The 13,323-nt window shown below is 43.8% G+C and overlaps 1 protein-coding gene across 1 annotated transcript in view; it reads right to left on the bottom strand.

Annotated features, from left to right (window-relative positions):
- Positions 1–13,323, bottom strand: part of LOC126981054 (diuretic hormone receptor-like) — a 177,387-nt gene that overhangs the window by 74,431 nt on the left and 89,633 nt on the right. Inside the window, exon 2 of the mRNA XM_050831720.1 lies at positions 1,035–1,236. Within this exon, the coding sequence (XP_050687677.1) occupies positions 1,035–1,236 (202 nt within the window). The remainder of the gene's footprint in view (positions 1–1,034; positions 1,237–13,323) is intronic.

Genomic DNA, 13,323 nt, shown 5'->3' on the forward strand with positions numbered 1-13,323 from the left:
CGCGTTCTAATGAGTGTTCTTTTAGGTTCATGGTACAGAAAAATTATCAAAGTGCCACCAGGGTCATAAAAGTACCCCTGGAAAAGAAGATTGATCGCGTTCTAATGAGTGTTCTTTTAGGTTCATGGTACAGAAAAATTATCAAAGTGCCACCAGGGTCATAAAAGTACCCCTGGAAAAGGTCAAATCTCCTACGAAAACTGTGTCAAATATGTGTCCTGGGGCTCAGAAAGGTTTGGGAATATGGCAGCAGAACTCCTATGAACGCCTTGTCAAATGTATGTTATGTGTGCTTGGACGCCGTTTGCCTTTCCTGCCTAATTGTGGTGAAATAATGAAATGTGGGAGGCTTTTTGTCCTATTGTGTGCAGTTTTGTTTCTTGTATGTTGTTGATGCTTTAATTACTCCATCCTTCTCCACCTACGAACACAAACATCCACACACACGCACTCACAAAATTGTACTGAAAATATGAAATGTGGGAGCCTTTTTGTTCTATTGTGTGCAGTTTTGTTTCTGGTAAGTTGTTGATGTTTTAATTACTTCATCCTTCTCCACCTACGAACACAAACACCTACACACACACACACACACACACACGCACTCACAAAATTGTACTGAAAATATGAAATGTGGGAGCCTTTTCGTTCTATTGTGTGCAGTTTTGTTTCTGATATTTTGTCGATGCTTTAATTACTCCATCCTTCTCCACCTACGAACACAAACACACACACACACGCACTCAAAAAATTGTACTGAAAATATGAAATGTGGGAGTCTTCTTGTTCTATTGTGTGCAGTTTTGTTTCCGATATTTTGTCGATGCTTTAATTACTCCATCCTTCTCCACCTACGAACACAAACACACACACACACGCACTCACAAAATCGTACTGAAAATATGAAATGTGGGAGCCTTTTCGTTCTACGTATTGTGTGTAGTTTGTTTCTTCTATGTTGTCGATGCTGTAAATACTCCATCATTCTCCACCTACGAACACAAACACACACACACACACACACACGCACTCACTTGAAGGAGATGAAGATCCAGAGGGCGAGAGCGACTGCTGCGAGGCTGAGCGAGTTCCCGACGTAGAAAATGGTCTGAATTGTGTTGACGGAGGCGCTGACGTGATGGCCGGGCGGGTTGGTGATGGCGTTGAGGCAGTAGTTGTAGAAGGAGCGGCTCGACCAGGTCCCGTTAGCGTAGCAGTATAGGGTAGCGTTGTTTTCTGGGGGAGAGAGAGAGAGGGGAGGGATGAGTTAGATAAATGGCATGGTGGAGTGAGCGGAGAAAAGGGTGATAAGGAGAATGAGAGAGTAGGATAAAGAGGTTAAAATGGGAAGAGAAGGTGGTGGTATTGTTGTTTGCTCGAGTGGAAGTAAAGAAAGGAATTGAAAGGGAGGAGAAAGATGGACGAATTGAGGTTAGGTAAGAGAGAGAGAGAGAGAGAGAGAGAGAGAGAGAGAGAGAGAGAGAGAGAGAGAGAGAGAGAGAGAGAGAGAGAGAGAGAGAGAGAGAGAGAGAGAGAGAGAGAGAGAGAGAGAGAGAGAGAGAGAGAGAGAGAGAGAGAGAGAGAGAGAGAGAGAGAGAGAGAGAGAGAGAGAGAGAGAATCAGGAAAGGAATTTTAGGGAGAATATTTGAGGGTTTGAAAGGTTAGGAAAGAGAGAAGGGAAAAGGGAGACAGGGATGCGGTGTTGATGGTATTCTTTTCTAGGGGAGAAATCAAGGGAATAAATTAGAGGGGAGAATAGAGGAAAATACTGGGATGGTAGGAGAGAGAGGGTATAAAAGAAAGAAAGGGAGAGAGGGAGAGAGATAGCTTGGTGGTGTTAGTCACTGAAGCGGAGGAAATAGATACAGCTTAGAGGAAAGGAGAAAATGGGAGAGGAGAGAGGAGGAGAGAGAGGGGAAAGCAATTGCAAGGGAGGGAGAAAGGGAAGGATTGAGAGAGTTTGCGTCTTAGTTTACATTTCTGAGGTGGACGAAAAAGGGAAATGATTTAGAAAGTTGAAGAAGGAGGAGAAAGGGGAGTGGAATGACTGGATGATGATGGAAAGGAAAAGGAAAGGATGGCAGGGATGTGGTGATGGCGGGCTTTTTTTTCATGCGGGCTTTTTTTTCATGCGTTTTTTTCATATTGTTTTCTTTTTTTTTTTACGCCCTTGCATTGTCTCCTCTGCTGTAAAAAATAAAAAAATAAAAATTGTTTTCTGGGGAAGAGGAGAGAAAAGGAAAGAATGAAAGGGATAACAAGAGAGAGAAAGGAAAAGGGCATTGTTTTTAGAGGGAGAGGAGAGAAAAGGAAAGAATGAAAGGGATAAAAAGAAAGAGAGAAAGGAAAAGGTTAGAAGGGGGGTCGAGGTGGTCAAGGCCCCCCCCGTTGGCTGTTAGGTCGTAAAGTTCGGTTGGGATAGTTTAAATATGTTCCCCCACCCTAAACCCTCTGCGAGCTATTTTGCGGCGGCGGCGGCGGCAATAAGTCACTTTTTAGTAGTTTCCGAAGAAAAACCAATCTCCAAATGAGTAAAGCACAATATTTTGGCCCGAAATAAATAGCCGGTGTATTAAATTTTGAGATGGGCAACTCTCTGAACATTTACCGAGGTTGATTGGAGGAAGTGATGGCGTTGGGTTCATCATAATCATCATCATCATCATAATCATCATCATCATCATAATCATCATCATCGTCAGCATTATCACCATCATCATCAGTCTGGTGGCGTAAAGCAAAAAGGAAGAAAATAAAATAAAAGAAGGTAAACAAAACAAAACAAAAAGGTATGATGCAAGGCTCAGGGTGACTCAAGTATGATTAATGCGACCGAGGAGGAGGAGGAGGAGGAGGAAGAAAACAAAAATAGCAACATTGAAAAAGTCGATGAAAAAGAAGAGAGAGAGAGAGAGAGAGAGAGAGAGAGAGAGAGAGAGAGAGAGAGAGAGAGAGAGAGAGAGAGAGAGAGAGAGAGAGAGAGAGAGAGAGAGAGAGAGAGAGAGAGAGAGAGAGAGAGAAATATATATGCTATGGGGAGGGACTAGGTTCTGATTTGATGTGGTGGTGATGATGGTGGTGGTGATGGTGGTGGTAATAGTGAAGGTGAAGATGGTGGTGGTGATGGTGTTGGTGTTGGTGATGGTGGTGGAAATGCTGGTGGTGGTGGTGGAGTTGCTGGTGATAGTGGTGGTGGAGAAGGTGGTGATGGTAGTGGTGGTGCTGGTGGTGGAGGTGCTGGTGGAGAGGTTAAGAGGAGGAATAGGTGGTGGTGGTGGAGTTGCTGGTGGTGGTGGTGGTGGTACTGGTGGTGATGGTAGTGGTGGTTCTGGTGGTGGTGGTACTGATGGTGATGGTGGTGGTGGTGGTGGTACTGATGGTGGTGGTGGTGGTACTGATGGTGGTGGTGGTGGTACTGATGGTGGTGGTGGTACTGATGGTGGTGGTGGTGGTACTGATGGTGGTGGTGGTACTGATGGTGGTGGTGGTGGTACTGATGGTGGTGGTGGTACTGATGGTGGTGGTGGTGGTACTGATGGTGATGGTGGTGGTGGTGGTGGTACTGATGGTGGTGGTGGTGGTGGTGGAGGGTGATAATTTAATGAAGGTGACAACAAAAGCCTGAAGGAAAGAAGAGGAAAACGGCTCAGTAGCAACGTTCCCCCAGAGACGCGAACCCGGTTTTTACCTCAGCATGTCTGGCACACGATGCCTTATTATATTGTCTCTCCTCTAATGAACGAAAAAAATAGTCCAAAGGGGTCAAAAGAGGGAGGGAAGGAGAGGAGGAGGAAGGAACAAAAGGGGAAGGGGCGCTGAGGGAGTCTGATAAGGCGAACCACTGATAGAAAAAGGAAAAAAGGATATGGAAAAGGAAGGGACAAAGGGGAAAGGGCGCTAAGGGAGTCTTGATAAGGCGAACCACTGATAGAAAAAGGGAAAAAAATTATATGGAAAAGGAAGGGACAAGGGTTAAGGGACTCTAAGGGAAGTGATGATATAAAAAAAATACGTGAAGGAAAGTTAAAGTAAAAGAAAAAGAACGAAAATTTAATGAGATAGGAAAGGAAAGATTGGGATATTATTGAATGAAAAGAGAATGAGAAAGAGAAGAGATAGGGAAGATAAGGTAGAGAAGGAAGAAAAGAAGAACGAAAGGAAAGACTAGTAAAGGAAAGGAAGGAAGAGGAAGGGGAGGGCAGGTCAGCGCAGAGCAAAGATGGGAAGGGAGATAAAAGAGTGGAGAAATAAGAGGAAAATATAATGAATAGAATTAGAAGCAAGGAGGAGAATAAAAGGAAATGGAGTTTGTGGAAAGTTATGACGCTGGGAATGGTGTTGTGTTTCTCTCTCTCTCTCTCTCTCTCTCTCTCTCTCTCAAGTGGATAATAATAGTGGAAAAATGTGGAGAGGTACAAAAAAATGAAGGGAGGGAGAAAGAAAGGAGAGGAAGAGGGAGGGAGAAAAGAATGGAGGGAAAGAGGAAGGGAGAAAAGAAAGGAGAGGAGGGAGGGAGGGAGAGAGAGACAAAGCCGGTCATACGTGAAGGAACAGAAAAAGCAGAAGGCAAAAATCGAGGCAAAGTCTTCATATTATACAATGAGAGAGAGAGAGAGAGAGAGAGAGAGAGAGAGAGAGAGAGAGAGAGAGAGAGAGAGAGAGAGAGAGAGAGAGAGAGAGAGAGAGAGAGAGAGAGAGAGAGAGAGAGAGAGAGAGAGAGAGAGAGAGAGAGAGAGAGAGAGAGAGAGAGAGAGAGAGAGAGAGAGAGAGAGAGAGAGAGAGAGATTGTGTTGCTTCGGAGGGACAAAATAGTAATGATGGAGAGAAAATTGGAGAAAGAATTTAAGAAAAGTCTGACAGCGACGTTGCTCCTCCTAGTGGCAGAAGGGGGGAGTAGGAGGAGGTGGAGGAGGAGGAGGAGGAGGAGGAGGAGGAGGAGGAGGAGAAGGAGGAAGTATAAGCAACAATTATATGATGAAAAATAATGATATCTTAAATGATGATGATAACTATTATGCTCCTGTTGATGAGGATGATAAGATGAAAAAAAAGCAACAACAATAACAAACAGCAACAAAAACACCAACAGCAACTTACACAATAATAGGTGAAGAAGAGCGGTGAAGCGGAGGCAGGGAAGGAGGAGGGGGCGAGGAGGAGGAGGAAGAAGAGAAAGTGACAGTAATTGTGGTTTCGGGGTAAGAAAGGGAAAGGAATTAGGAGGAGGAGGAGGAGGAGGAGGAGGAGGAAGAAGAGGAGGAGGAGGATCGTGCAAAGAGGTGAGTTAAGGCGCGGAGGAGGGAAGACCCTATGTGAAAAGACAACAAAAACGAGAAGACTGAGAAGAAGCAATTCCCGGCGAAGGAAAACGTGTGAAAATCATGAAGTTTAGCCCCTTGACTGCGGATTTCCTAGAAGACCTCACCAAGCTACTGGAATGGATCAAAAAGTGGCTGCTACAATTCTGCTACAAGCACCTTGGGAGGGGATATCCAGCGTACCAATACCATATGGGAAACACTCCACTATCCACCACAGAGGCAGAGAAAGACCTGGGAGCACATGTTACCAGGCTACCAGTGAAGGGATATCCAGCGTACCAATACCATATGGGAAGCACTCCACTATCCACCACAGAGGCAGAGACAGACCTGGGAGTATATGTTACCAGGCTACCAGTGAAGGGATATCCAGCACGCCAATACCACATGGGAAACACTCCACTATCCACCACAGAGGCAGAGAAAGACCTGGGAGCATATATTACCAGGCTACCAGTGAAGGGACATCCAGCACACCAATACCACATGGGAAACACTCCACTATCCACCACAGAAGCAAAGAAAGACCTGGGAGTATATGTTATCAGGCTACCAGTGAAGGCCAAATTCGTTCCAATCGTAGCGGACGGGTTAGAAAACACTGCGATGGAAAATGAGAGAAGTACAGGAAAACACGAAAGAGTAGGGAAGATAAAGGCTTTCAGAAGATTGCAATGGTGTATTCGCTTTGATGGCGCGAGTTTGTTATGTACGTGTTTACCCCGAGCTTCAATATCCGGCGAAAACGTGGGAAAATCATGAAGTTTAGAGAACACTGCGATGGAAAATGAGAAAAGTACAGGAAAACACGTAAAAGTAGGGAAGATAAGGCTTTCAGAAGATTGCAATGGTGTACTCGCTTTGATGGCGCGAGTTTGTCCATTACGTGTTTTCGTACCTCGAGCTTCAGATGACGATGGAACATTACAAAGACTTCCCACTCTACCACCTCCTCCTCCTCCTCCTCCTCCTCCTCCTTCCGCTTTGATGGCTAAGTCTACAGCGGACGTGTTTACAGCTAGACTCTTTGTTGTTCCTACGCCTCAAAACACACACCCAAGCCCTCGTCAGCCCAACCAACGCCGCCAATAGGAGTCGGCCTTTTTCAGCATCCACCAGTCGTATCGGGCGTTAGTTGGAGATAAAGAGTGGCTTGTTTTGGGTTTGGGAGGGACAAGGGAGCAGGAGGAGGAGGAGGAGGAGGAGGAGGAGGAGGAGGAGGAAGAGGTGGTGGTTGAAGGGGAAGTGTTTGTACCGTTCCAGCGTAGACATTTCATTAGCTTCATTAGATATTTGTTTTATTGTGTGTGTACTTGACGTTTAGTACAATTTTTAATTATATTTCACGTTTTATATGCACGTTTTCCCTTTTTTTGTATTTTCCAGGTAGAATTTCATATTTAAAATCATGATATTTTTTTCTAACAGTCTGTTTATACATTTATCTGCACATTTATCACTTATTTTGCTTTTTTTTCAGCCAGTGACATCTCAAAATTCTCGATATATTATCAAGTCTATTTTTACCTTTTCTACTTTTTTTTATATTCTGCATCAGGTAAACTCAGTGACCTATTACGTCTTCATGTTTTTTTCTCTCTCAGCCAAACCGTAAAATCATAACAGGGCGAAACCGTATATTTTGTTGGAGGAGTGAAGTGTGAATTCAAACAGGACATAAGTAAATTAAGTCATCAAAGCTGCTCACTAATTGAACCTATTAATCAATGTCGCGGGGTTTGGGTTCGAAAAAAAAATAGTTATTGAACTTTTTAAATAAACCTGAAAATTTATAACACGTTCCCACTCAGTCTCTCGTATTTTTGGAGCGGTTAAAAATTTGTAAGACGTGGGTCCTTACTCGTCTCACGTATTTAGAAGGGTTGGAAATTTGTGAAGCGTGAGTCCTCCTTCCTCGTCTCATGTATTTAGAAGGGTTGGAAATTTGTGAAGCGTGAGTCCTCCTTCCTCGTCTCATGTATTTAGAAGGGTTGGAAATTTGTGAAGCGTGAGTCCTCCTTCCTCGTCTCATGTATTTAGAAGGGTTGGAAATTTGTGAAGCGTGAGTCCTCCTTCCTCGTCTTATGTATTTAGAAGGGTTAGAAATTTGTGAAGCGTAAGTCCTCCTTCCTCGTCTTATGTATTTAGAAGGGTTAGAAATTTGTGAAGCGTAAGTCCTCCTTCCTCGTCTTATGTATTTAGAAGGGTTAGAAATTTGTGAAGCTGGACTCCTTCTTTACTGAGGATACGAGTATATGCAAAGCTTTTTATGATCAATTGATTTCATTTAACCCGGTAGCTACGGAGATCATGTTTCTTAAAGGCCCCTCTAAGCGAATTAATGAGAAAAAAGCATCACTCATACAAACCATTTCGTAATACATATCAACGCATTTGTGATCAAGTTATGCATCATCTGTTTTGGGGGGGGTTATATCATGGCACAAATTTGGCCCGTTGCTGGTACACGGTAAAGCCACAAACTTGGCCCGTCGCTGCTACCGGGTTAAGCCACACAAGGGGAAGAAGCTCGACAAAAACAAAAAACAAGGAAAAAAACAATCTAAGCGCTGCTCCTTTGTAACGAAAACTGTGTGACTAAAGCTGTTTCAAATATCAGAGAGGATAATTCTCACAAATCAGACAACAATGAAATAAAAAAAAGTTACCGAATCAGATAATAAAAGAAAACCATGTACTAAGAGAGAGAGAGAGAGAGAGAGAGAGAGAGAGAGAGAGAGAGAGAGAGAGAGAGAGAGAGAGAGAGAGAGAGAGAGAGAGAGAGAGAGAGAGAGAGAGAGAGAGAGAGAGATTGTGTTGCTTCGGAGGGACAAAATAGTAATGATGGAGAGAAAATTGGAGAAAGAATTTAAGAAAAGTCGAATCAAAATAATCAATAATGAATCAAATAACGACGACTAGAATGAACAAAATAGGGAACGAAACTGAATTATAAAGGAAGAGGTGAAGTTAAGATGAATAGGAAAGAGAAAGAATAAGGAAAGGTAGCAAAGAGGAAGAGAAGCATACAGATAAAAATAAAGAGTAGGAATAAAAAAATGTAAAGTAGATTATGGAAAAACATTGATTAAGAATTGTGTAAAAATGTGCGCAATCCATTAGCAACAATGTGTAAAGAAGACTGAAATATGAGAAGCAGGAAGATGAGGAAGAGGAGGAAGAGGAGGAGGAAGAGGAGGAGGAGGAGGAGGAGGAGGAGGAGAGCAAAGTAGGTGAGTAACCAAAATCCAGTGGAATGTAATGAGACTTCTCTCTCTCTCTCTCTCACACACACACACACACACCACCAAGGTGCCGAAATCAGATATCAGAACAATACGTTATACTAAAAGGGCTCACACACACACACACACACACACACACACACACACACACACACACACACACACACACACACACACACACACACACACACACACACACACACACACACACACACAAGCACACACACACACACACACACACATACACACCCGCTCGCGCGCACAGATGTTCCCTGTAGTGATTTGCCCTCATTTTGTATAATATATATATATATATATATATATATATATATATATATAGAGAGAGAGAGAGAGAGAGAGAGAGAGAGAGAGAGAGAGAGAGAGAGAGAGAGAGAGAGAGAGAGAGAGAGAGAGAGAGAGAGAGAGAGAGAGAGAGAGAGAGAGAGAGAGAGAGAGAGAGAGAGAGAGAGAGAGAGAGAGAGATGGCAAGCTCCTCCTCCTCCTTCTCTTCCTCCTCCTCCTCTTCCTCCTCCTCCTCCTCCTCTACCTCATCATTTTCCTTCCTTATCCCAGGGGCTTTAAGTGTCTTCAGAGGAGAGGGAATGGAGGGAGGGAGGGAGGAACGGAGGGAAGGAGGGAGGAACGGAGGGCAGGAGGGAGGCACGGAGGGAAGGAGGGAGGAACGGAGGGAAGGAGGGAGGAACGGAGGGAAGGAGGGAGGAACGGAGGGCAGGAGGGAGGCAGCCAGAAACGAAGAAAGGGATTAGGGGAAAAATATTGGAGGTAGAAACGTTGGAAAGGAAGATTTGGAGTGTTGAGGCTGAGGAAGAACAATGAGAGAGAGAGAGAGAGAGAGAGAGAGAGAGAGAGAGAGAGAGAGAGAGAGAGAGGAGGGGGGGGTATAAAGTCGAGAAAATAGAGTGTGGAGATTAAATGCTTGAAAAGAAAACTGAAGGTGAAGATGGAAGGGAAAATAAAATGTACTTAAGTCGGTACTGGAGACTTAAAGCGACTGCCATTTGTTTCTTCTTCGTCTCCATTATCTTCTTCTTCTTCTTCTTCTTCTTCTTCTCTTCCTCCTCCTCCTCCTCCTCCTCCTCCATCCAATATTGGTACCCTGACAGATGAGACCGGATCTCTAACCCAGGACACTAAACAGATGGCCAAAATCTTTAACAGTAACTTCGCATCCGTATTCACAATTGAGAACATCGAAACCATTCCCGAGGGCCCTGAACCGCCGAGGGGGATCACGCCCCCGGAAATTGACACAATATGCGACCAAGAAGTGAAAAAGTACTTGGACAAACTCGACACGAACAAGTCAACGGGACCCGATAATTTGTCCCCGCGGTTATTAATAGAACTTAAAAAGCAAATACTTCAGCCACTCGCTAACATATTCAACCGGTCAGTACGACTAAACAAGGTCCCAGGAGACTGGAAGATGGCGAACGTCACCCCGATTTTCAAAATAAGGAGACAAAAGCATTGCATTAAACTACAGGCCCATAAGTCTGACATCAGTGGCAGGCAAAATGCTCGAGAAGATTATTAGAGACAAACTTGTCCTAACTAATCTATTGGACTTCTTTCAAGGAATATATATAAGAACTGGGACGATCACATTCCCAGTGATGTTATATACCTGGACTTCCAGAAAGCCTTCAGAAATCTAATCGACCGTCATTTCTTTGCGACAGAAGTACACTGAATATCGAGGTGCTTTCATCTGCTCTGCGGGCACCAAGTGGCTGTCGAGCAGATTAAATCACCAGAGCGGGCAACCTCGTAATGAGCCAGTAGGCTTTCTGCTGCCTGCATTTCCATGTTTCCATGTTTTCTCCTCCTCCTCCTCCTCCTCCTCCTCCTCCTCCTATTGCTTTCTCTTCTCTCTTTTTGTCTTCATCGCCTCCGGTTTGTAATATTGTTCGAGAAGAATCTGATTTGAGAGAGAGAGAGAGAGAGAGAGAGAGAGAGAGTGTCCTTGCGTTGGCCAAAATTCAGAAGTTATGAGGTCTGGGGTTCAAAGAGGAGGAGGAGGAGGAGGAGGAGGAGGAGGGTGGAAGGGTAAAGAGAGAAGTTTGGGAAGTAAAGATATAAAGAAATGGAACAATATTTCAAGTAGTGTCTCTCTCTCTCTCTCCCCTTAGTTTTCATATATAACTTGCCCTCAGTAACCTTTTCCTACTTCTTTTTATTTTCCTTTCTAACTTCTTATCCTTCCCTTCTTTCCCAGCATCAACTTTCCTCTTCTTTTCCTATTTGTGTGTTTTCTTTCTGTTTCTCTTGCCCTCTTTCCTCTCTTTTCCATCCCCTATTAAATATTCTCCCTCCTTTTCAATTTCTCCTCACCATGCTTCTTCTGTTCTTCTGTTTTGACTCTTTTCTCTTCCTCTCTCTCTTACTCTCTCTGTTCCTTCCCATCTCCCATTCTCTTCATTGCCCCTCCTTACCCCTCTTCTGATAACGGTATTCTCCCCTGGCTCTTCATCTATTCTTGTATATCTCTCCTCCTTTACTTCTTCCCAACTTCACTACCATAGTTTCTCTACCTCGCTTTTCTGCCTTTCTCTCACATTCCAATCCTTCCCATCTCCCTTACTCATTACTGTCCTTCCGTACCTCTTCTCCGGTAATGGCTTCCTCTTCTTCCTCCTCCAACTATCCTTGTATTTCTCTCCTTTCTTCCTTCTTCATAGTCTCCCTTCCTCTCTTGTCTGACTTCCACTCTCCATCCCTTTCTTCACATCTCCCTTACTCCTCACTTTCCCTCCTTACCTCTTTTCCGGCAACGGCTTCCTCTTCTTGCTCCTCCAACTATCCCTGTATTTCTCTCCTTTCTTCCCTCTTCGTAATTTAACCTCCATAGTCCTCCTTCCTCGCTTCTCTTCCTTCTTCTCTTCCCTTCCATTCCTTCCCATCTCCCTCACTCTTCCCTGCCCTTCCTTACCTCTTTCCCCTCCTTCCTACCTTCCCTTCCATCTATACCTCTTAATAAGTTCACCTCCATGGTCTTCCTACCTCGCGTCCCTGCCCGCCTCTCTCTCCCTCTTCTGCCCCTTTCCTTTCCCGCTCCTTCCGCCTTTCCTTTCTTTCTCTCCCAGCGCCGCCTCAAAACACCATTAATTTTCCTCTCACTCTCCACGGGAAGATGCCGTGAGAGAGCGACGTGAGATGTGTGCGTGCGTGTGTGTGTGTGTGTGTGTGTGTGTGTGTGTGTGTGTGTGTGTGTGTGTGTGTGTGTGTGTGTGTGTGTGTGTGTGTGATATTCGCATTTCACTCCTACCTCCTTTGATGTACAAGCATGTTTTTTTCTTTAATTTTACTTGTTTTTCATGTTCCACAATATTGTATTCTCGTTTTTTTGTTCCTTTTCCAACGCGTTTCTTTTTATTTTCTGTCTTCTCGGGTTTCTTCGTTTTCTTTTTTTTCTCTCCACTTTTCTTCATTTTTCCCTTTATATTTTTATTTTTTTTTATTTTGATAACCTTTTTTAATTATCAGTAATTCTTCCCTCGCTTTACAGTATGATTTTTCTTCTTTTCCTTTTTTCTTTTTCTCTGTCATTATTATTATTATTATTATTATTATTATTATTATTATTATTATTATTATTGTTATTTTAAGAGCAAAAAGAATGATGGTATTAGTAATAATGATAATTTCACGAAGCAGAAATACTGTAAAGATGATAGTAATGAAAAATCAAATGCCGTCTGAAGTCAACACATCTTTGTCATAACCTTTGTGCTCGAGAGAGAGAGAGAGAGAGAGAGAGAGAGAGAGAGCGCTTGCGTACGTGCGTGTGTATGTGTGTGTGTGTGTGTGTGTGTGTTGATAACAGTTGGTGTGTTACGAACAATGGTATCGACGGCACGTTGTGTAGACTTCAAAAGACCGTCCTGTGTGTGTGTGTGTGTGTGTGTGTGTGTGTGTGTGTGTGTGTGTGTGTGTGTGTGTGTGTGTGTGTGTTCTTTGAAGCTTCTGAGTTATTACCGCAGTGAGGATGACAATACTCTCTCTCTCTCTCTCTTTGTCTGTCTCTGTCTGTCTGTCTGTCTGTCTGTTTGTCTCTGCCTCTCTGTCTGTCTCTATCTCTCTCTGTCTGTCTGTCTGTCTGTTTGTCTCTGCCTCTCTGTCTGTCTCTATCTCTCTCTGTCTGTCTCTCTGTCCGTCTGTTTGTCCGCATCTGCCTGTTTTTGGCTCTCTGTCCGTCTGTCTGTCCGTTTATCTCATTATGTGTCTGTATGTGTGTGTGTCTGTTTATGTGTGTCTTTCAGTCTGTCTGTATGTCTCTATCTGTTAATCTCTTTTGCTGTCACACACACGCACACACACACACACACACACACACACACACACACACACACACACACACACACACACACACACATATTAAGTCGTTTTCTCTATAATTCCATGCTTAAATCTTCGGCCACCACCACCACCATCACTGCCATAAACACCACCACCAAAACTTCCACCAATGCCATATATTACAATTGTCCGGCTGTCATTCACTACCTATAATCCAGCTTCTATCGAGATAAACCGGTCGTCCGCACAGCCCCCAGTACAATAACCAACACTATTGCCACCAGGAGCAGCGAGTAGCGGGCTTTTTTTTATTATTATTGTTTCCTTTTTTTGTGTGCCCTTGAGCTGTCTCCTTTGTTGTAAAAAAAAACAAAATAACTACCACACTACTATTCCTACCGCTTCAGACATCACCAACACTACCACCACATTCACT

This window comes from Eriocheir sinensis, chromosome 46 (genome assembly GCF_024679095.1).
Source record: "Eriocheir sinensis breed Jianghai 21 chromosome 46, ASM2467909v1, whole genome shotgun sequence".
Lineage (NCBI taxonomy): Eukaryota > Metazoa > Arthropoda > Malacostraca > Decapoda > Varunidae > Eriocheir > Eriocheir sinensis.